At 37.4% G+C, this 25,642-nt stretch overlaps 1 protein-coding gene across 1 annotated transcript in view; it reads right to left on the reverse strand.

Moving 5' to 3' along the window:
• The window catches only part of pwp2h (PWP2 small subunit processome component), a 79,761-nt gene that overhangs the window by 49,561 nt on the left and 4,558 nt on the right, over positions 1–25,642 (reverse strand). The window contains exons 2-4 of the mRNA XM_039744029.1: positions 18,943–19,055; positions 17,834–17,928; positions 7,863–7,962 (exon numbers count right to left, since the gene is read on the reverse strand). Of these exons, the coding sequence (XP_039599963.1) occupies positions 7,863–7,962; positions 17,834–17,928; positions 18,943–19,055 (308 nt within the window). The remainder of the gene's footprint in view (positions 1–7,862; positions 7,963–17,833; positions 17,929–18,942; positions 19,056–25,642) is intronic.

Here is a 25,642-nt window from a genome sequence, read left to right on the forward strand (position 1 = left end):
ACTGACCCCTACTCTCTCTTCTGTTTCTTTTTCCGCTTTGGCCTGCGCCGCCACCACCTACTCAAAGCATCATGATGCACCAACATTGATGGACTGAAAGCCAGAAGTCTACGTGACCATCATCATCAGGTCCTTCCATGAAAACCCTAAATACAAAGAGGACTGTTTGATTTATGTTAGGTAGATTGCCCAGAGGGGACTGGGCGGTCTCTTGGTCTGGAACCCCTACAGATTGTTTTTTTTCTCCAGCCTTTGGAGTTTTTTTTGTTTTTCTGTCCACCCTGGCCATCGGACCTTACTTATTCTATGTTAATTAATGTTGACTTATGTTTATTTTTTATTGTGTCTTCTATTTTTCTATTCATTTTGTAAAGCACTTTGAGCTACATTTTTTGTATGAAAATGTGCTATATAAATAAATGTTGATTGATATGTTCAAGAATCCTTGTAGCACTCACTGCGGTTCCTGTTTAAAGTGACCCCATCTAACATTCTTATATTTGCTTATATTTGGACCTGCGTCCATATTGTAAAAAGTGTGCAGAAACCCTTGCAGCACACACTGTGTCCTGAGCAAAAGTTTTGTCACTGAATTGCTGAGGATTTTGTACAGAAGCGTATTAGGGCAACGGTGAAGAAAAAAAACTATATGTCGAGAATAAAGTCGAGATGTTGACTTTATTCTCGACATTTCCACTTTAATCTTGATGTTTATGACATGACATGTTGCTACAAAACTTATGATGGGGTTTGAGAAAATCTAGTAAATTAAACATTTATTTTAAGACAAAGTTTAGTTTACGATTTTATACTTTAATGACAAACTACGAGAATAAAGTCAAATGTCGAATTTAATCTCGAGATAAACGGCGAGAATAAAGTAGAAATGTCGAGAATAAAGTGTAAATGTCGAGAATGTGTACCTGCCAGGGCTGGATTTAGACTTGATAAGGCCCTAAGCTATTTGAGACATGGGGCCCTTTATAAGTCCAGATATTCTATGATTTGTTTTGGGGGCCCCCAACAAGGCGGGGGCCCTAAACTATAGCTTGTGTAGCTTATATGTAAATCCTGCCGTAGTGCAAGTGTGAACTGGATATCCAACAGGCTCTCCCTTTCCCACTAAAAAGTCTTATTCATAGGTGCTTTAAATTTTTTTCAAGCGTTTTACCAAAGTATGCAAAAGAAGTGTTCAGAAAACAACACTGCTCAGTTATTTCAGAAAAAGAGACGTCACAAACCAATGAAGGTTCGGCGTCAACTCCTCATGTGGCAATTTCAGACAAAGACATTGCAGAGGCTGGTCCATCAGGGAAAGACTCTTCAGCACACACACTACCAACTGATAAATCTAAGCACCGCTTATCCGGTATAAATAAACAATGGTTTAAAGATTTTGATTGGCTAATGGTCAAAGAAAATGGTATGTGGTGCTCATTTTGCATGAAATACTCAAACACCCCCCAAGGAGGGGTTACTTTGGGTAAACGTGCCATACACAAGAATTCGAAAAGAAAGCTTGCTGGACCATGAAAAAAGTAAAACGCACATTGAGTCTTCTGCTGACCTTGTAGGAGAGCATGTACTAGAGCAAAATGGAATCGGTCAAATTGAAAGATCTGTATCTGTGTTAAATAACTTACAGAGAGATGCCTTTGCGTGAGCTTTAAGATCCATGCATTGTTTGGCAAAAAATGAGTTGCCACATACATTGTTGTTTGAAAAGCTGTTGGAACACTGTAAAGAAATAGGTTGTTCCTTTTTAAAAAATCTCAATGTTGGTAAAAATGCACATTACACCTCTGAAAGAATAATGCAAGAGCTGCTGGATGTCTTAGCATCAGAAATAAAATCTAACATACTGAAAAATATACACACAGAAAAGTTTTTCAGTATTCTGTGTTATGAAACCACAGATACCACAGATGTAAAACAATTAATTATTTACATTAAATATGTTTGCAAGGTCACTAAAGAGGTCAGAATTAGTTTAGTATCAACCTGCAATATGATTGATGGCAAAGTGGAGACTATAACCAACACACTGAGTGAGACTATGGACACTCTAGGCTTGAAAACTGCTAATCTGGTTGGACTAGGGTCAGATGGAACAGCTGTTATGATTGGGAAACAGAAAGGTGTGGCAAAACTGCTTAGAGATAAAACATCTGGACTCTTGGTCAACGGCCACTGTGTAAACCGCCAATTGGCCCTTGCAAGGTACAGCTGCTGTACCTTTGTTTAACAAAATTGAACATCTTAAGGCAGCTATTCTATTTCTTCCAAAATTCTTCAGTTAGGATGGCTGGTTTAACGGAAATTCAAAATACTCTGAACATTCCCCAGATTAAGCTGAAAATGGCCAGACACACTAGATGGCTGTCTGATGACTTTGCAGTACAGTCACTACATCAGTGTACAATGAGTGATCTCCTTGGAGGGCCCAGATCCTGGGGACTTTGATTATAGGAAAGCTGCAGACAACTGGGCCTCTAGGAAGAAAAGAAGAATAAATATTTAACCGAAGACACCTTCTGCATATGCAAGTTGGCTTTGAAGAATATTTTTTTAATTTTTCTTCATTAGGTTTCCTATACTTTTTACATTGTTTTCATTTTTCTTCCCGAGAGCGACAATACTTCTTGGTTTATGTCATAACAATTGTTATTTAAAATTTTTGTTAGGGTTGCAGGATCCTGAATTGGATACTTAAATATTCTGGCACAAGTGTCAAACCTCAAAAAAGGAAGTCATATTGAGGTTTGGAAAATAATCTATACTAATAAAAGGCAAAGCCATCACTGACTGACTGACTGACTCACTCACTGACTCATCACTAATTCTCCAACTTCCCGTGTAGGTAGAAGGCTGAAATTTGGCAGGCTTATTCCTTACAGCTTACTTACAAAAGTTAAGCAGTTCTCATTTCGAAATTCTACACGTAACGGTCATAACGGTCGATAACGGTCGACAACATCCGCCTTGTTAAACTTTCTTATTTATGGCCCCATCTTCACGAAATTTGTTAGGCGGCTTCCCTGCGCTAACCGAAACCGATGTATGTACTTATTTGACAGATGCCGAATGTCTCTTCAACACAAGTCCTACAAATACTGTCATAATTGAAACAAACCATGAAACAAGATTACTGTTCACACGGCCAACTGTACGTTGCATGCTCAAGAGTAAGCTCAGCGCACAACTTGGTCATATTACAACTGGAGGGCCGAACTCGCAATGTGGCATACAAAGAGATCCTTAACAAATAATTATTGGTATATTTTCCTTCAGTTTAAAAAGGTTTAATTTTCTTCTTAATAAAAATTTAAAGGCAGTACTTCGCCGCTGTGAAGCGCGGGTATTTTGCTAGTTAATAATAATTAACTAATAAAAATAGTGCACATTTAATTTTCCCCACCACCAAATTTTCCCGTCCAGCTGGAAAAAATTTCTGGGAACACTATATATATATACACATATACATACACACACACACTAATGTTCATAATGATATGAGAGAAATGAGGAGAGAATTAGCTGAAAATGGAAGCCCAAAGATAATATTAAAATTAATTGGGCTTGAATTTAATTAATTGAAGATTAGTTATCAGATTTATAGGTAATTTATATGACTTCTTGACAAATTTTTGTAACTGAAGTAGTTAATGCATGTTTATTTTCACTGTCTTTTCCATTATGTCTTTTCACTTTTGCCAAACACCTTTCTGACACCAGATTCTTAATTATAGCAGTTTTTAACTAAGGAAATTTTTGCTTTTATACTCATATTGACTCCACCCGTGTAGTAGTGAAACAGGGCAAAGTTTAAAAATCAATAAAATTTTTTTTTTTTTAAAATGTACTAATTTGTATTGAAAAGAATTTATATTGAGCGCTTCAGTATCCGAGGGCCTCTTGGTATACAATATTTTTGGTTTTGATATCGGGGCGAGAATGTAGCTGTGATCTCTTTGCTAATAATGTAAAAAGTTGGCAAGATATCTCTGGCCAAGCAGAAGGTAGGTACACTCCAACATCAAATGTTGCCATTGTACCTGATCTTGTTCAGCTCTGATGGAAGAGCGCCCCCATGTGGGAAGAAGAGCACGTGAACATGATATCTCTGCCAATCTGGTACCCTCTAAAACACACATAGATGTGATCTCTCTCTCAAAAACGTCAAACGTTACTCTTTAACAATCTCTAGATGATAATGCCTGCTGAACAGACAGGTATCGCTAGCTAAATGGAGGCAACTTACACTCCAACACATGGCGAGAGGTAAAGAGACTTGAACAGAGGTTGGCGCATGAGTGAAGTTGGCCCTGCCAGGCTCCGTACTCATGAGGTCCTGCTTTTATATTGGATTTGCGCGAATAAATCGGTGCCACAACCGAACTATAGCACTTGGCACGATGAGAGATGTCGCAAAAGCAACTAGAATGTTCAAGCAAATTATAGAAAAAAAATCTGATCTAAATCCGTTAAGTAATTCTCTCGTGAAAAGCAGACAGACATACAGATAGATGTTGGATTTTATATATAAAGAGAAGTACATTTAAGAACATGTACTTTTATACTTTTTCTTGAATAAATATGATTAGCACATACTTTGACTTTTACCAGAGTATTTTTATAGATGAGGACTTGCACTTTAACATAAGTAATGTATTTCTGTACTTCTGCCACCTCTGCAATGGGTAAATCTTTAAACTGTAAGCGGGTTGCTGATTGTTGCGATCATAATGATTCTCTCCCTCTAAATCACTCTATATCATTACTTTAATCTTGTTTTTATTACTTTAAAGAGATAAAAGTAGAAGTCTGAAAGAGAAAACTTTGAAATTAAGTGCACGCTTTAAAAGGACATTCTATATTCAATGTTTAGTTATACTTATTTAAAAAAAAATAAACTTCTGTATTAGTGTGACGTAACTGAATATTTGAGGAAAATGCTGCATCTGTTGAATTTATGAATAAAGAGGAGCTCCACTGTTTACCATTTATTGTCATTTTCTGTAGGTTTAAATTGTTTGAGTCAACTTGAGATAATTAATTTGAATTATAGATTTTCAAATCTAAACTGTTTTCTGCTTAAAGTGTAACAGATCATTTTAAAGGGTTTTAATCAATCCGATAGTTTTACAAAAGGCAAGAATAGGCCCTGGTGACATTCATGTGGATGTTATTTTAACGTATCTCACCTACCTAAAGATTGTTGCAGACCACATTCACCCCTTCAAGGCAACAGAATTCCCTAATGGCAAAGGCCTATTTTAGAAGGATAATGCACCCTGCAACATTGCAAAAACTGTTCAGTTATGGTTTAAAGAAATTGTCAGAGAGTTTGTGGTGTTGACTTGGTCACCAACTTCCCCAGATCTCAATCTGATCGAGCATCTGTGGGATCAATGGAGGCCCCACTTCATAAATTACAGGACGAAGGATCTGCTGCTAACATCTTGGTGCCACAGTGGGTCTAGTGTTGATGAGTCCATGTCCCAACAGTTCAGAGATGTTTTTAGGGCACAAGGGGGACCTACACAGTATTAGGCAGGCAGTTTTAATGTTGTGTCTGATTGGTGTATGTATACATTATATAAACAATATGAAAATAAATAACAAGCTGGTTAAGTTTGCAGATGAGTAAAAATAAACTTGGTGGAAGGGGCAGGTAATGAAGAAATCAGTTGAATCATTACAAATGGAAATGGATAGAATAAAGGCTTGGACAAATTTGGGCTTTACATTAAATATAATGTAAAGTAAAATGCTTAGGAAATAAAAATGTAATATTTGAACACACAATGGAAGATTTGAAACTTTAAAGTACACCTTATGAGCAGGACCTAGTGGTCATAAAGAACTCATCACTGCCTACATGAAGACAGTGTACAGAAGACATTAAAAAGGCCAAAGAGATATGTTATACTGTCCGATATTTGGAGAACAACTTGCAAGTTACGTTTTTTAAGGCCACGTCTCAAGTACTGTGTGCAGTTTTGGTCTCCAATAAGGCATACACATACAAAAACTTGTTAAAGGCAAATTTCGTAAAAACAAAGTTTTTCTTCACACAGGGAACCATTGACACATGGAATAAGTTATCAAATTGCAGCAGGCAGTAAGACTGGGGTGTTTCAAAACTCTGTGTTAGCAAAAATAAATCTTTCTTTAACATGTAAGTCGAACACCTGACTATCTAAACTACTTGTGTACTCAATCTAAAACTTGATCCAAGTTTTTAAATTTCAAATTTAATACCATATCTAGATCTGATGAGGGGCATTAATATGAGAGCTTAGACGAGTCCATCTATTCAACATCAGGCTTAATGTATGTCAAAGTAATCTGAAAGAATCATAAATTACTCTTAACACTAGATCGATCATGCATTTGCTTTGTACTAAACTGCCAAGGCTACTCTAAGAGGTGTATGAATCATTTTGTTCTTATCCCATCCGAACAGGGCAGGAACTCAACTAAATTTTATTAAACTGAATGCTAAAAACCAAGGTCAAGTATAGTTATACAGTATGTACCAGCAAAACAGAAATTCAGGATAAGACTTGGCTTGTTGGGTGAATTCATATTCAGGTAAGATTTTTTTTTATTATTTGACAAACCATAAGCTGCCAATTTGTAGCTGTTTTGAGAAATTTAAAGAAGCACACAATCATCAATTCTTTTAAATGTTTATAGTGAGCTGACTGCCATTATACCTGAATCTGAAAACTAAAAATCTGTGACACACAAAAACAGATTACAAACAATACTCAAAGATAATTTTAGCATTATGAAAATCAGATGTAGAATGCTGCCACCTCACTAACTCTGACAAGGAGGATTATCCAGCAGAAACACGAGGGCCTTTTAGGATGCCTTTCTCTATGATGCAACAATTTCATTTTACATTGTGGTCTTCCAGAAATGTTGTTTGTTTTTGGAAACAGTTCAGGGTAATCACAAAGCAAATATGATAACTTGCAAACTAATAATAGTTTCTGGATTTATGAGTGGCTTGGAATTGCATTTTCAATAAAATATATGATGGACATCTTCACTTTCTGAACTGTTCTTGTTGGACAACCTGTGGCGATTGTAGATTCACTAAAGAACTGCAACTAATGTTTGAGTGAGGTCACAAGTTTGGAATAAATTATCCAACACTTCCACAACACCTGGGTATCAACATTCAATGGCATTGCTGGTGAAGGAATAGGGGATATTTTGTATAAAAAAGAAAATAAACATATCATCAATCACACTTTCAGAATAAGTTTCAAAGTTGCAATAACATAGGTATTTGAAATTCGTCAATTGAGGAAAAGTCAAGAAAGAACAGGAGTCTGACACACACACTGATGAAATAATTAAAGATTAAAAAACACAATGTCATTTGGCATCAATTGTGGAAATTCTAGTGTTAAAGTGAAGGTGTGAAACAATGCGTGGTTACAGCAGGAACTTGTGCGTGTCCAGTCCTTGGCGTTTCACATTAATCCACTCTGTTGTTCTATATAAACAAACAATGTTTATTGTCCATGTTATATATTTCCACAGTCAAAATGAAACTCAAGACAGACACGGTTAGAAAACCTTGTGTTTCCAAAGCCCTATTAATCCATGCACAAACTTATAACTTCCTAGTTCCCATAACTCCCAGTACCCCTTCTTAAAATAACAATACCCCATTAAAAATGAATTATCATCTAGCCCTATTCTTTATGTATAAACTAATCTTTAACTACAAAAATAAATGTAACAAATTCTCAAATTAACTGAACATAAAAATGTTAATACAGAACTTGGCTCATACATAAAGGATTAACAAAAAACACAAAGTAAAAGATGTACGTCACCTGCCATCAGGAGAAAAGGAAATGCAATGCACAGGCTTGTGGAAATTGAAGTGGTTCAGCACTGCTCTCGTGGTGAGACTAACAAGCAAAGCCTCTCCATCTTCAAGACAAAAAATGTAAAAGAAACGAAGATAATGCAAATATTTTATCCAAGAATTTATTCTGTTTCTGGTTCAATTCACAATGAAGTAATTCCTGGCCATCCCATTACTGTACATATTTTAGTTATATCACCATAAGACTTCAAGTAAATTTACTAGTATGGTGTGTGGAGAGATTGTCAAATAACCTGGTTGTGGAATTGCCATAAAGGGGATTTGTGAAAAACAACTCCAACTACACCTGTTGATAGTACAACAGATGCAGTCAGGAGTAAACAAAAGTGTTTTATCAGTCAATTTTAAACAGTAGACTGAAACAGAAAACTTATAGTCAAGTGAGAGGAGTAGAAAAACAAGCAAGCAAGCAAACATACCATTTAATTTTCCTGACCCATCATCATTGATTATGTTCATAAATCATATTATTATTCAAACATTCTATTTTAATATAATTTTAGTCATACCATAAATGATACATTTAAAAATGCATTGTTAATTACACCTCTAGGGAATTATTTACATTCAATAATAGTACAGTGCTAAGGTTCATGACTAACAGCTCAAAATTTAGTATCAATTGACCCACTTGCTCTTATCTTTCATTTTCATTCCCTTCCTTCCATCTACCTGCTTTGTTGCGTTCCTATAGCTGTTTATTCTTCAACAAACTCTTCTGAATTAATCTAAAATGTAACCTGCTCTCTCGTGAATTGCTTTGCAGCATTTTCTGAACCTGCTTATTTTAAAACAAAAAACTGGGTCTCATGGGACTAAAGATTATCCCAAAAGTATTGGTTAAAAAACAAGGAAACAAGGCTACAGTAAATGGGCTCTTAGGTCTTTCACAAGGCATACTGTCTCTTGCAAAATAAATATATATATTCCAATCATCTATTACATTACTAGGTAAGATTGTCACCATCTTGCTTTCCTCTAAATTTTTATCTCCTAATTGGATTTTTTGTGAACCTCCACCTTTGTTTTATTCATCTCCTGACTTCTTCACCTGGATGCTGGTGTTCACCTGTATCTGTGTGCTGAATGCCTCTCGGAAATGCAAACGCACCGCCGCCGTTGTGGGAAAAGAGCCGGAATTGCTGTTAAACAACGCCAACTCAAGTCCCAGAACTTTGATTCACGATGCCCGCGAGTCGTCTATGACCCATATTCTCCTGCTCAGGACTCCATCATTGGTTAATGGGCGCTGGACACTGGATTTAATTTCTCCATTTCAAGGTGGCATCCCTTTTCCTCGTCTGCAATCGAGTAGTAAACACTGCTAATCTCCGCATGCTCACCAGTGCTCATCCTGCAACAAGCTCTTCTACTTCTATCAAGGCTGCTCTCTTGAACTTGAGATCAGTGTCTAATAAAACTTTTATTCTGCAAGACTTTATTACCTCAAATAATCTGGATTTCTTCCTTATCACTGAGACTTGGATTTTAAATGGTGACTCTTCAAGTTTTACTGACTTGGTTCCATCAGGTTAATCATTTTTAAACTCTCCTCGTCTGACTCGTCCTGGGGGGGCATTGCCAGTGTTTTTAAAAGTATGTTCTTGTGTCAGAGCCGCTTTGAACTTCAACTTTTAGAAGTGTGCAGCTCCCCTTCTCTGCTATTTGCCATGGTTTATATACCTCCTGTAATTAATGATACTTTCATTTCTGAGTTCTCTGATCTCCTGGCTGATATCACCCTCTCCCATGACAAAGTATTTATTGTTGGTGATTTCACCATTCACGTTTGTTGTCAATCGAAACACCTTTGGTCAATGACTTTTTATCACTATTGGACTCATTTGATTTTAAACAGCATATTAATATGCCAACTCACTCTCTCGGTCACACCCTTGATCTCGTTTTTACTCGTGATATTTCAGTGAATAATATTGATTTATGTGATGTTTCTTTCACTGATCACTTTTCTATAATGATGGATCTGAATATTACTGTTGATGTCCCAACTAATAGCTGTCCGGCACGCTGCTCGCGCCTTTTAAATTCTTCTATTATATCTGATTTTAAAACCATTTTCTCTAGTCTTTATGTGCATGACCAAAATAATGGTATTGATGATTCTGTTGTAAAATTTAATTCTTCCTGTAAAACGGTTTTAGACGCAATTGCTCTGCCCAAGATACGCAGTAATAAGGAAAGACCTGCTCCCTGGCTAAATGAAAATACACGATCACTGCGCCGCGCCTGTCGGACTGCTGAGCGACGCTGGAAAAAAGATGGACTGATTGTCTCGAAACAGATTTTCAGGACTTCTCTTTTCAATTTCCAGGCTGAAGTTAAGAAAACGAAACAAGAGACTTCAATGCCGATTTAGTATCCCGTCATTCAAAGAATCCTAGGGTCTTATTTGATTCAATTAACGTGGCCATTCACCCTCATTCTGTGATGGGAGCAGTTTCTATTATTCTTTGTCAAAAAAATTAATACTATCTGCCATGGCATTGTTCAGACTGAATATAAATTCATACTTTTAATCATTACATTGTCCTAGAATCCTTTGATCTAGTCTCACTTTCACAGCTAAAAAGAACTATTGACACCCTTAAACTAGCTCCCAGCCCCCTCGACATAGTACCACCACGTCTCTTAGTGGAAGCCTTTGATGTGTTGGGCCCATCCTTACTAGCGATTATAAATGATTCTATTAGTTCGGGGGTTGTGCCCTCATTTTTTAAACATGCTGCAGTCCGTCCCCGTCTAAAAAAGGCAGAATTAGATCCTGGAGATTTAGCCAACTCTCAGCCAATTTCCCAAATGCCACTTCTGGCTAAAATTCTAGAAAGAATTATTTATAATTAAATGGTCGATCACCTTAACTCCAATAATTCATTTGAGATCTACCAATCTGGCTTTAGGCGTTATCATGGCGTTGAAATGGCACTCCTGAAAGTGTTCAACGACATCTCCCTTATTACTGACTCAGGTGATGTGGCAGTCCTTCTCCTCCTTGACCTGTCCTCTGCCTTTGACACCACTGACCATGAAATATTGATGATGCAGCTTGAACATCTTGTTGGGCTTAAAGGGGCTGCTCTTAACAAGTTCAGGTCATATCTAACTGGTAGACACTTTTCAGTGACTTTTAATTCCTCTTTTTCATCTGCTGCTCCTCTTAAATATGGTGTTCCTCAGGAATCCATTTTGGGTCTCTATATACCTTCACCCTATTGGAGCAATTTTTAGGAAATTTTACATTTCTTTTCACTGCTATGCTAATGATACTCAGGTTTATATTCCTGTCTGCAACTCTGCAACAAATCAACTCCACAACTGTCTGTCTGAACTAAGATCCTGGATGGCTAATAATTTTCTTGATCTAAATCAAAATAAAACGGCGGTGCTTATAGTGGGTCCATCAGCTAAAGCCCAAATTGGTCTTGAACTTCTCACCTCTTTCTCTGTCTTTTCCAAATCTCAAGTCTGTAATCTTGGTGTTACCTTTGATAGTAACCTCTCTTTTGAGAAACAAGTAAATTCTGTAGTCAAGAGTTGCTTTTTCCAACTTCATCTATTAGGTAAGATAAAGCCTTTTTTATCTTCTAGGGTTCTTGAAAAAGCTACTCATGCTTTTATTTTTTCTCACCTTGATTACTGCAACTCGCTGTATTCTGGGATTAACAAATCTCTGATACACGGGTTACAGCTGGTCCAAAATATTGCCGCTCGCTTTCTGGTTGGGGCAAGTAAGGACTCTGTTTCTCCTATTTTAGCTTCTTTACACTGGCTGCCTGTCAGTTTTCAAATTAATTTTAAAATCTTGCTGCTAGTTTTTAAATCTTTACATGGGCTTGCGCCTGCCTATTTACCTGAATTGCGTGTTTTACACCAGCCATCCAGAGTGCTTAGATCTTCTGGTCAGTTGTCTCTGGTTGTCCCTCGTACCAAGTGTAAAACTAAGGGAGACAGGGTCTTTGCAGCTGCTGTGCCTCGTATGTGGAACTCTTTACCTCATCATATAAAGGAGTCGTCTACAATTGAACTGTTCAAAACAAGATTAAAAACTCATTTCTATTCACTTGCATTCCATGACCTTCAGTAATACTGATGGTTTTCTCTTTGTGATTATATAACATTATTTCTATTTATTATGTATCTTATTTTATGTTCATATATTTTATTTCTATTTATGTTTTTTATGTTAAATTGTTTTGTTTTTCTTTGATTCTATTATTGTAAAGCACTTTGGCCACAGTATTACTATGTTGTTTTAAATGTGCTATATAAATAAATTTACATTAAAATGTGTCTTGTCACTCCAGTTTCATCTAATGTTCTGATTTTTACACCTTTTCTCTATCCTGCACCTTCTCTTGATGAATCTGTAATCATTCTCATTTACTGTCACCATTGTACGATCAGCTACTGCAAAACCTGCTGCAAATACAAAGGAAACTATACCACCACCAAAAAACAACAGCCCATAACTACATATTAAATGGATCAAACCTCTTAACTGCAGAAAAAAGAAAAAGTACACTGGCTCAACACAGAAGAGCACGCTGATAAAATTGCCCAAATGCATTGAAAGGCTTGTTATGTTGTCTATCACAGTTTCACCAGTGCTTCTGGTGATTTTGCAAAGGGAAAAGTAAACTTAAAAAAATGAGTCTTTCAGATGTTGCACCATTCGAAAAAGCATGATTTGTATATATAGTGTGGCGAGTGGCTGGGGGTGGTACACAGCCGGAACGCCCAGAAGGACCGGAGGAGGGATTACGCCTCCTCCAGACCACGAGGGGGCGACCGCCCTGGTGGCTTTGGGGACCACGGGAACAGAGCTTAGAAGCTCAACCCTACAGGGGCCCGTGGTCACCGCCAGGGGACCACCGAATGCCTGAGGAGCTCTGGCCCTAAGCACTTCCACCACACCAGGAAGTGCTGGGGGGGAAGAAGACCAGGGACACCTGGAGTGCTTCCGGGTGCACAACCGGCACTTCCGCCATACCTTGGAGGACCGGCGGAATGTGATCGGGAAGCACCTGGAGCATATCCGGGTGAGAATTAAAGGGGCCGCCTCCCTCCAGCCGAGGGCGAGAGGAGTGCAGGCGGTGAAGAGAGGCATTGAGGAAAGGGCCTGGACTGAGGGTGATTGGTGCTGAGGCACTGGGGTGTGCTGTTTCACTGTAAATAATAGTGTAAATAAACGTGTGTGGTGATTTAAAACAATGTCTACCTGTCTGTGTCTGGGCTGTTCCCCACAATAGTGAGGAGTACTCTCTGAATTAAGAATGGGTTAAACTAAGGAAGTAACAGGCTGGCTAATGTTGGATAAAAATTGCTTTATCAAACCAGGTTAGAAACGTATCAGTGTTCTGTGAAAGTGTGCTCTGTTGTTCACGTGTGGTCAACAAACATTAGTCAAGTAGTTATGGACAGTTATTGTATCAGAGCAAAAGTGAGTATTAAATCACTAATTTAAATCTGTCACTTTTATATGTAATTATCTATGCATTTATAATAATCAGGCAGCTGGCTAAAATCTGTGCTACTAAATGATCACAGTGGACACTAACACTATAAACCTGTCTTTCTTGCAGTGGGTAACTCCAGCTTTTCATTAACTTTGTTGTGCCCGAACATGTGGAAATAAATGTAACAATGAGCCCAGCAAGGTTAATAAAGAAGAATAAGTGACAACTTTCTTAATTAATGAACAACAGAAAAACAGTAATCATGCCTCCTTTACTGCTTTTACAAAGAGGATTCCACACTCACTCCCAGCACCACTGTGCTTTTCTATAATTCTTTTAGTAAGCTGAACTTTATTGGTTATTAGTACTCCTGCCATCATCCAAATCCACTTATCCAGAGAAGGGTTGTGGGGATGCTACAGCATATCCCAGCAAGCATCAGGCACAAGGCAGGAACAATCTCTGGACAGGGCACAACTCCATCACTGGATGAATACATTACACATATGCATACACACTAAGGCTAATTTAGCATCACCAATCCACCTAACCTGCATGTCTTTAGATTGTGGGAGGAAATCGGAGCACCAGGATGAAACTCGTACACACAGCAACCCCAGGTCTCCTTACTGCAAGGCAACAGCACTACCACTGTAACCACCATGCCTGTTATTGGTACTAAATGAGCATAATGTGTCATACCACTTTCTTAACTCTTTCAGGGCGGATGTCGATTTTTTTCAAAATTCAGGGGTAGAGAACGATAATCAGCTGTAAACGGCAACAAAACTCGCCATTACATTTTAGTTTGACTCTCTCTGCTAGAAAGAAAGCTTAATTTATTCTGACTTTGATTTCCTGTGCATGCATGACTTGCGAAGAGCAAATAACCTCTAAAATGGCAATGACATCTGGTGAGAGACAAAAGCAAATGTGCAAAGCAAAATACTATGCAGACAACATTTTGCATATTATCGCTAAATTGGACTCGGACTTGTTGGACTCCGATTTTGATGCAAGTAATCTGTAGATGGAGATCAAAAATGAAAGTTAGGTACCAGCATCAGCTGGTCGCTCCAAAGCTGGCCATGGTGCTGAACATGTTCATGTAGCTGATGCGCCTACAACGTTTGCCTGGGAGGACCAACGCTTACAATGACATGTGGTACAAACCAGATTGCATCACACTGTGACTGCCCACCTGCCATGTGAAGACAGCCAGGCAGCCAGCCAGCCGTGCATTATTGCTGGCCGTCGAGCCATCCCGCACAGCTGCCAGAGACGGCGACAGCAGCTAAAGCACATGGCAACAAACGTTTTATGTTGATTTATGTCTGAAACCATTGCTTTGTGTGCTTTTCATTAAATCTTTTTTTTTTTTCAGCCTTCAAAGTGTTAATTATAAATAATAACGTACTAATGGAACATACTTTTTTGCTATAATATTAATGAACTTATTTTTTAATATTTAAAATACTTAATTGTTTTCATATTCCTTGACCATCAGCTAAACATTTGAAAGATGCAAAACAGACGACCATTTAACTCATGGGTCTCAAACTCAGTTCATGGAGCGCCACCATTTTGACTTAAGTTAATTTCTTAATTAGAAGGCAATACTTGCTCTCAAGCAAACATCTTGTTTAATCTCATGGCTTTCTAATACTCTTATTCTGCCATACCAGACATTTCATAATTGTCCGTTTTCCTTTGTCTTACAGCACCATTCAAATGTTTTATAGACTTTGTGAAAAGGAATCAAGTTAGCTGGTCATCTGTTGCCTTGCTTTGCACCACATCAGCATTATGTTCCATTAATAGCAGTAATGAGTAATTGATTTTAAAAAGTGGCTGGAATGACTGAAGCACTTGTAGTGACCACTCTTGCACTACACTTCTTCAGAATAGGTTACCTCCGCAGTCCAATGTTTATAGTCACTAATCAGGTCTCTCTCTTAAATTTACCTCACTGTCCGTCTTTAGAGTCCATCTCTGGCCTTTGCAACCTTTAATACCAATACCAGTGACGCACACCACTTTGGCAGTATCAGTGCTTTTGAGGGATTGTTATGGGTGGCTGGCTAAAATCCAAGATTTTGAAATGCAAAGCCTGCAAGATTTTATTCAAATTTTAGTATTTTTCCAAATACTTTAGAACATGTGTGGCAATCATAACACGTAATTATGCATGGAAGTGACTGTTGGTACTCTATTTGTCTGAAACATTTTAAGCATCACTAACATGTATGAATTTATGAACTGCTAATTTGTAATTTTATTTCTTATGCTTCTACATTTTTAATAAAAAAAAAAAATAAACCAAATCTATACATTGCTGAAGTTTTACCTTTTCTGCTATTAATGTATGCCTAAATCAGTCATTTTTCACATTCTGTTTATAATTTCCGTATTTATTTATAAAATATATCAGCTGTTGCCATTTCTTTATTTTTAATTACCAGCAGTTTCTACTAATTTGTATGCTAGAATTGAAAGGTCTATCCATAACTTAGAAATTTGCCACTTTCCCTTTTTTGTACCCTTACTTTATACTGTAGGCGTACTGGCTTTGCTTAGTTCCCACTGTTATTTTTTTCTTTGCAATATGTCAAATATACCTAAAGAAACTTGAAAGTGTATTTCACTGCTACATTTTTATATGCCATTTTCAATTGTTTTGTTCAAACCGTGTCCTGGAACTTTTAAGCATAATGTTATTACGCCAGAAAGGCATGTGTATGCCACTGATGCCGGGCCAGGAGCCCATGAGCCTTGCTACCACTTGTGATTACTTTCTTGTTCTCTGCTTTATTCTTCATCTAGTTCAAATTTCAAATTTGTACTTTTTAATATATATTATGAAACGTAAATAAACAATCATCAGCAACTTGGCCCAAAATAAAATGACTGTTAGAAGTGTACTTCATTAGTGGGATGGATGGCATTGCAAGTTTGCTCAAGACAAGCTTGTGGGAGTTCAACACAATGTGCATGCTATGTTTTGAGATACTCATCTGTGGGTCTTTTACATCTCTAATTCTTAATAAGATTCATTGGTGAAAATCCTGACTTCCAGATGTAGGTCGAGACAAGCAAAATCAAAATAAAAGTGGTCAGTCTGTTGCTATTAGTGTACTGCAGTGCACACTGTGTGCAAAACGTGCACAGGTCCTCCTCATTAAACTTGCCTTTGATCAGGTTATTTCCCTTTAGATGAATCATCTCTAGATGGAATGGTGCATCATAGATACTGGATTATTAAGATTTGGCTTTTGCTGACTTTTAAGTTCCCAATCATATTGATAAGCAGTGTTTTCATTGTAACATGTGCCATCTCATTCACAGTAACACAAGAGCAGGATCACACAGAGTGGAAGAGTGCAACATTCTCTCCTTTACATCTGTTAACAGGAAGTCTAAGAAGTCCAAGTGTGTGTAAAACATGGTGATTTTCTCAAATAAAGCACCAATGCTTGAATCACATCAATTCAGACCCTCGCAGCACCTGCACTGCTGTGTTGCCCATCAGTAGTACTGAAATGCTGTTTGAGGATTAAGTTCTATGTTAAAAGTATAAACTATAAGTATATACTACTTAAGCTTAGGCTTTGCTATTCGCTATTTAATTTTTAAAACAGATAATTTAATAAAAAACATTAACAGTAGAATACACTGTTAATGACTACACAAAATAAAAGCCAGTTCTAAAGAAGTTTAAAATTGTAATAAAAATATTTTAAAAATTCCATAATAAAAATAAAAACCAATTATAGAAATAATAATAAAATTAAAGCTTATGTATAGTACACACTAGCTCAAACATCATATCTTACAGTAGAAATTTGAAACAAATAATATAAATAAATTCAAAAACTAATTATTTCTACTACTGAGCACTACATATAGCCCATAGCAGTTAATCTGTTTCTCCAGTGCATTCTTGGTGCGGTTATAGCCAAAAGGAGCCATGGTACCCTAACAGCACAATTTATATCTAGTGAGCCCTGTTGTAAGCAAGCCAAAAGCGGTGATTACACCTATTAAGTCAGGCAAGATTAGAATCCAAACAAAGAAAAAGTCATGACTCTATTCTGCCACCCCTTTAAATTTCACACAACCCACCCCAAATGAAGTGTACATGTGGCATATAACTATGCTAATAGAAGTTGAACCATTCTCAGCTGTATAGTATAGCTGAGCTCTACCTAACATAGGAAAAATATTAAAATGTTTTTATGAGCATAATGCAGTGAGAAAAACCTTGCTACAAAATACAGTATACTAGTTTATTAAGGTGTGCAACCTAAGCAAAAATGTATTACAATCTCTAGTGTTGCGGGGTGAGAAACGGTTCTCAAATGAGAATACACATCTGGAGAACTACCTGTTAAAAGGGGTGTTGTGAATAGCAGTGAAATGCTGTGCTGCAAAGGCTACATACCTTCATCAACCAGAATTGCAAGAGTTCCACTGGGAGATAATGCTACACAAGTAATATTCTTCTTTGTCGATACTGGAAATGTTTCAGATTTGTTGCTATGGGTTAAAAAAAAAAGGAAAAGCTTATTTACAAATCCAAATTTGCTGAATTAATTCATAAGGAATTTGAACTTCTGATCCTAAAAAACACTTGTTAGATTTATAAAAAAAAAAATGTCAATGTTTCAGTGATAAGTAAACATTAAATACAAAGTACAGTATACAGTTGCGTGACACTCATCACCCACTTTTCTAAATTGTAACCATCAATATCAAGAGCAATAAAAAAGTGAACATTTGTACTCACTGCCATGAAAAGCCATGCAACAAAGAGGAGAACCAGGAGATAAATGAGATAAACGGGGGTCATAACAAATGTAAAAGTCAAAACCAGAAAAATTAAAAAAAAAAACTTATATATAAGAAAATATATATTGTCTTAAGCCCAAAACAAAACCTAATTAGAAGTGAAAAAGCCATATGGGGAAAAAAAGTTAGAAAAACTTTTTGAACATGAATGCACTTTTAGAATTCTTTGGTGAATCTACAAACTCAGATAAGGAAGTGAAACCAGTGGCCAAACTTTATACCCCATGACACCCGATGTTACTCAATTTATGATAATGGCACTTGCAACTGAATGGCAACTGTCAAACAAAACTGCATAAAATAGTGACTCCAGCGCCAAACAAAATGGCATCATGGGAAGCACACATAAATATTAAACATCACCAAACTGCCCTATTAAAATAAACCACCTTCACAATTAACTTTAACAATCTGAATAACGTATAATGAAAAGAAAATTTCAAGTCCTCACACTGAAATAACAACATAAAAAAACAGTAACAACATATATTCCTATAGCACATTTTCATACACACAATGCAGTTTAAAATGCATTTACACAATTTCAAAGAAACATAAAACAAAGAAAAGCAAATTCAATTTAAATAAGCATATTAATGCATAAATAACGAAAACCACTAAAATGTTGCATGTTCTACAGAGGACTTTAATCGGTTTTCATCTTTCAAACTTACTACATGCAAAATATTTAGCATCACTTACTTTTTTAGGTCAAAAACAGAAATTCGGTTCCCAACAGGACTGATGAGAGAATTTCCATCAAATGAAAAATTGAGATTGCCACGTCGATACACTGTACCAAGCAAGTTTGAAAACTGGAAATAAAAAAGAAACAATTTTAGATAATTTTATACCTTTGTCCAAAAAACAGGTAGACTTCATGATCACAACAGTCATACCATAGGACCAATTATTCATAAAGATGTACAAATGTGTATTTTGTGAGAAGGATATGAATTAAGTATTCCTTTTTTGAAGTATTATATACATCTGGACTTAGACCATACATTAATCTTTAATGTAAATCATCAGCTTGAACCATTCAAGAGAAGTTCATGTTAGGTGAATTGACCACATGTTAGCAAGTGTGGGTCTCTGCCCAAATATACAGTAGATCATTACCCTATCCAGGATTGTTTCTCACTTTTCAGTCTTGCTAGAACAGGCTGTACCTTTCCACAAATCTGTACTGAAAAAAAGTGGATTAAAAAAGTGAATGACTGCATTAATTAAGAACTCTGGCATTTCTGCAAGGTAGTAATGTGCACTGCTGCACATTGCTATGTGTATGCAAGACCCAGAGCTTTATTGATCCCACTAAAACATATCATTCTAAAAGTACATAAAACAGCATGTGGTCATGCATACACTTAAGTTGTACAGTGTATAGAGAATTGTTCTTCTTTCTGAATCTTCTTAACATGGATGCCAAAGACTGCAAAAAAATCAAATATGCTGTTACTGAATTTCCAGCACAAGAGAAAACATCTTTGGAGATGCCTTCTCACCTAGCCAACATATGCAATAGGACCAGTCCCATACTCCCTCATACGTCACAGTCAACAGATGTGGCAGAATGTCTCTTGAGGATGATCTAAGCTCTGACAAGCCTTCAGAATCATTAACAGAATAAAATGTGCCCATTGCATAGCAAAACAGCATGAAGAATTGAAACTCAATGGTATGTATGTGTTAGCTGATACATAAATAAAGTGTGTGCATGCTAGATGCCCAAAATGCTCACCTACCCTGTATCTGATGTTAGATGTACTGTAGAATCTAGTGTTTTTTGGATAAATCTCCATACCACAGAGTTCAAACAACAACTGAAATATCGGCAGCAACCACATATCAGAAGGGTCTAGAACAGTGTTTCCCAACCTCGGTCCTATGACCCGCCCCAACGCCACCGCCCCCCGTTTCTGCAGGTTCTGTTTTTAATCGGACTCCTGGGCTAATTAAATGATGTGTTTTTTCCCCAAGTTCTGTGTTTTGGGAACAATATAGAAATTAGAGGGCGGCACGGTGGCGCAGTGGTAGCGCTGCTGCCTCGCAGTTAGGAGACCGGGTTCACTTCCCGGGTCCTCCCTGCGTGGAGTTTGCATGTTCTCCCCGTGTCTGTGTGGGTTTCCTCCAGGCGCTCCAGTTTCTTTCCACAGTCCAAAGACACGCAAGTTAGGTGGATTGGTGATTCTAAATTGGCCCTAGTGTGTGCTTGGTGTTGTCTGTGCGTGTCCTGTGGTGGGTTGGCACCCTGCCCGGGATTGGTTCCTGCCTTGTGCCCTGTGTTGGCTGGGATTGGCTCCAGCAGACCCCCGTGACCCTGTGTTAGGATTCAGCGGGTTGGAAAATGGATGGATGGATATATATGGATGGATATATATATATATATATATATATATATATATATATATATATAGATCTTTATATATATATATGGGAATAATGTATTTTTTTCTTTTTAACAATATTTTCATCTTGATTTTCCTTCTACTTTTCTAGGTATCCGAATTGTTTAATCAATTCATTATTTACTAATTAGTGGGTCTGATGCTAAAGTACTTGCAGCTAGGGGTGGGCGGTATGACCAAAACTCTATATCACGGTATTTTTCTAAATTATCCCAGTTTGACGGTATTTTTTTTCCCCATGGATGAGTGGATGGTAACCACATTTTCCACTGCAATTACTGCAGTAGACTGGCTAAGAATAACCTATTCCACTGTCATGAGCATTGTACAAAAAAAACATTTTAATGTGCACACAAGTATTAATACAGGTTTGCATGGCCCCATAAAGTGATACTTTTCAAGGGGGTGGCACTAATGAAGAGAAAGAATCACATTGCATGACAGATGCAGTCAAAATATAGAACCTTTTTATTGAACAAATTATGCAAAAACAAACTATAATTTTGACAACATATTTTCAACCATCCAAAGAGGCATTTAGACTTGTTAAAATATCCAGAGGTGCTTGTCAAAAGTTGCATTACACTGAACATGTCTTAGAAAAGGAATAAATAGTAAATATTTTTTGTAAACCAACTACACTCTGTTAATGTTAACAATCTCTGTCCACTGACACGTTAAAGTGACTTTTTAAACAACTTCACCATCATTAAACTGAATAATATTTAAACTAATAAATAATAACAATAAAATAAATAATAGTATTATTACTGATAGTTGCACTATTACAGATACCGGTCATAAAATTAGAATATCATGACAAAGTTGATTTATTTCAGTAATTCCATTCAAAAAGTGAAACTTGTATATTAGATTCATTCATTCATTACACACAGACTGATGTATTTCAAATGTTTATTTCTTTAAATTTTGATGATTATACTGACAACTAATGAAAGTCCCAAATTCAGTATCTCGGAAAATTAGAATATTGTGAAAAGGTTCAATATTGAAGACACCTGGTGCCACACTCTAATCAGCTAATTAACTCAAAACACCTGCAAAAGCCTTTAAATGGTCTCTCAGTCTAGTTCTGTAGGCTACACAATCATGGGGAAGACTGCTGACTTGACAGTTGTCCAAACGACGACCATTGACACCTTGCACAAGGAGGGCAAGACACAAAAGGTTATTGCTAAAGAGGCTGGCTGTTCACAGAGCTCTGTGTTCAAGCACATTAATAGAGAGGCAAAGGGAAGGACAAGATGTGGTAGAAAAAAGTGCACAAGCAATAGGGATAACCGCACCCTGGAGAGGATTGTGAAACAAAACCCATTCAAAACTGTGGGGAAGATTCACAAAGAGTGGACTGCAGCTGGAGTCAGTGCTTCAAGAACCACCACGCACAGACATATGCAAGATATGGGTTTCAGCTGTCGCATTCCTTGCGTCAAGCAACTCTTAAACAAGAGACAGCGTCAGAAGTGTCCTGACTGGACTGCTGCAGAGCGGTCCAAAGTTATGTTCTCTGATGAAAGTAAATTTTGCATTTCTTTTGGAAATCAAGGTCCCAGAGTCTGGAGGAAGAGAGGCACAGAATCCACGTTGCTTGAGGTCCAGTGTAAAGTTTCCACAGTCAGTGATGGTTTGGGGTGCCATGTCATCTGCTGGTGTTGGTCCATTGTGTTTTCTGAGGTCCAAGGTCAACGTAGCCGTCTACCAGGAAGTGTTAGAGCACATCATGCTTCCTGCTGCTGACGAACTTTATGGAGATGCAGATTTCATTTTCCAACAGGACCTGGCACGTAAACTGCCAGTACCTGGTTTAAGGACCATGGTATCCCTGTTCTTGATTGGCCAGCAAACTCGCCTGACCTTAACCCCATAGAAAATCTATGGGGTATTGTGAAGAGGAAGATGCAATACGCCAGATCCAACAATTCAGAAGAGCTGAAGGCCACTATCAGAGCAACACGGGCTCTCATAACACCTGAGCAGTGCCACAGACTGATCGACTCCATGCCACGCCGCATTGCTGCAGTAATCCAGGCCAAAGGAGCCCCAACTAAATATTGAGTGCTGTACATGCTCATACTTTTCAGGTTCATACCTTTCAGTTAGCTAACATTTCTAAAAATCCTTTTTTTGCTTTGGTCTTAATTGATATTCTAATTTTCTGAGATACTGAATTTGGGACTTTCATTAGTTGTCAGTTATAACCATCAAAATTAAAAGAAATAAACATTTGAAATACATCAGTCTATGTGTAATGAATGAATCTAATATACAAGTTTCACTTTTTGAATGGAATTACTGAAATAAATCAACTTTGTCATGATATTCTAATTTTATGACTGGCACCTGTACTTCAAGCCCAGGTGCATTACACAGTATTCACCAAATTAAAATAAAGTAAAACAAGTGCAATTTGGTGATGACATCTTTACCAACTGAACTATCATTTAGGCAAACTGCATTAATATGGACCTTGCTTCAAGCTAAGCTATATACATAAATAATAAAATTGCAACTTGCATTTATAATACTATTTGTGGTATAGCCCTATGGAATCATATTAGGGCCACGGTGAAAAAAAAAATACGGACACAGGAAAAAAATGTTGAGAAAAAAGTCAACATGTTGACTTTATTCTCGACATTTCCACTTTAATTTTGACGCTGATGTCAAGATTAAAGTCGACATTTCCACTTTATTCTCGTTGTTTATGTTGAGATTAAAGTCGACATTTTCACTTTATTCTCATAGTTTATTTTGTAACTAAAGTAGAATGTCGTAAACTAAATTTCATCCTAAAATCATTGTTTAATTTACTAGATTTTCTCAAACCCCTTCAGAAGTTAATGCAGCACATTAAATGCTTTGTGTTAACTATTCCCCGACCCAGTTGTTAATCACTATGCTTCTTAAACTGACTTCCTCTGCACTAAGAGGAGGAGCAGGCAGCGATCGCCTTACAGAATCCATTCACTTCATGATAATGACCCTGCTATGCATGGAAATTCAGAATGCTAAGATAAATACTTGATATCATTTTCATGATGAAATGCATTAAAGCAGGTATTAAACATGCACGGTAGTGCTGCTCTCTCGCAGTAAGGGGTCCGTCCCCAGGTGTACGTTCAATGTAGAGAACTTTATGGCAGGTGTGACGAGGCTCTAAAAAACTGGATGTATGAATGGGTATCGCAAAGGTTTAACTTAAATATTGTGTAAATTTTGGGTTTGTGATCTGGTGGTTGGAGACACGAACACAGAATTCAATCAATGTTCTTTTGAGCGGGCCTTCTTTATTGCATGCGTGCTGTCTGTCTGACGTACCAAAAACCCAGTTCCTATCCTTCTTTTTACTTTCTCCACATAACCAATTACCACACGATAAACGTCTTTGTGAAATTAAAACTAGTTACTAAACTTAGACCACGGAGTGTTCAGAACTTTAACAATATCTTTGTTATACATGTTTAATTATGCCATCCATTCAGGGTTGCACCCATCCCAGCAAGCATTGTGTGCAAGGCAGAGGCAAATCCTGAATGAGTCGCCAGCACACCTCAGGGTGAATACGAGCAATACACTAGCAGGCTCAATATAGCATAACAAAACCCCACATCCTAAATGGCTTTGAAAGGAAACTGAAGCACGCCGAGTAAACCCACCAGAAAAACATGCAAATTCAAGGCAGGGTACACCCGAGACACCCTTGCTGCGAGGTAGCAGTGCAACCTCCACGCCGCTGTGCCCCCATATGATTAATGCATGCTTTTATGCATTTCATCATGAAAATGATATCAAGTATTTATCTTAGCATTCTAAATGTTCAGAGAGCAGGAATATCATGAAGTGAATGGATTCTGTGCAGCGAACACTACCGGCGCCTCCTTAGTACAAGAGGAAGTCAGTTTAAGAAGCACGTACCAATTTAACATGGCTCGGGGAACACTTAACACAAAGCATTTAATGTGCTATATAATATCATAATATCAAAATTAATTCAGTACCCAAAAAGCATAACCAACTAGAATTTCCAAGAAATCATTCCAAATATGAGAGAAAAATTTAAAAACATAACTTATTCACAAAAGCTGTGGGTAACCACAAAAGCAAATGCAACAATTACATGAAGAGGCCATGTGATACACAAAATACACAACAGATATTGAATTTCTGAAATATACAACATGTCTATTTACAATTTATTGCCTAATTTCATTTTCAGTGACTAACATAACAATCACTGCCGGCACACAGCACAAAAACAAGTTAAAAGCAATCAGTGAGCACCCTAACTCTTGCAGCTAGGGTAACAAGCTTTGCAATCAATACAACTCAAGAAAAAAATGGGTGGCAAGGGCTTCACCATTACTCTGCAAAATTGTTGGTCACGACCACAAAGACAGACTGCTCACCATTAAGGTGATGATCACAATATCCGGTAGTGAGGATACACCACTTAAAACATTTTGAAGCCAAGCAGGGTATGGTTGGCACAGTGTACTTTTAACACAGTAATAATGAACATCACGTTCAGCATTTCAAACCCAAAAGCCAAAGGGCAATACACCCTAAGACTCTGATCAGTGGCAAAGTTGTTTGAAAACGTAGCTGTGAATATGCACCTGACTTTATACTTGTAAAACAAGGGTCAAATACTCAGTTCAAAATATTAGCTGGCGCTGCTTTCGGCATTCCATGTCAAAGTACCTAAACTAATACAGCTGTTGCAGCTTACCATATACCAAACTGGCTCATTCGCCTTGTGATCGTCTTCTCCGATACACCATATAGATTTGCAATCTGTCGTACTTTAAAACTGCACAGCAGAAGGTGTTCTATTGACTCAGCTGGAATGTCAAAGAATGGACGTCCAGAGCAGGGAACTGCATCAGCTGAACTGGAGTGTAGTAGAGTCTGTTCCACTTGTTCTTCGATAATTTCAAAAATAGTTTCATCTATATTGGAGTCTAAAAGGG

The sequence above is a fragment of the Polypterus senegalus genome, chromosome 2 (assembly GCF_016835505.1).
Source record: "Polypterus senegalus isolate Bchr_013 chromosome 2, ASM1683550v1, whole genome shotgun sequence".
NCBI lineage: Eukaryota > Metazoa > Chordata > Cladistia > Polypteriformes > Polypteridae > Polypterus > Polypterus senegalus.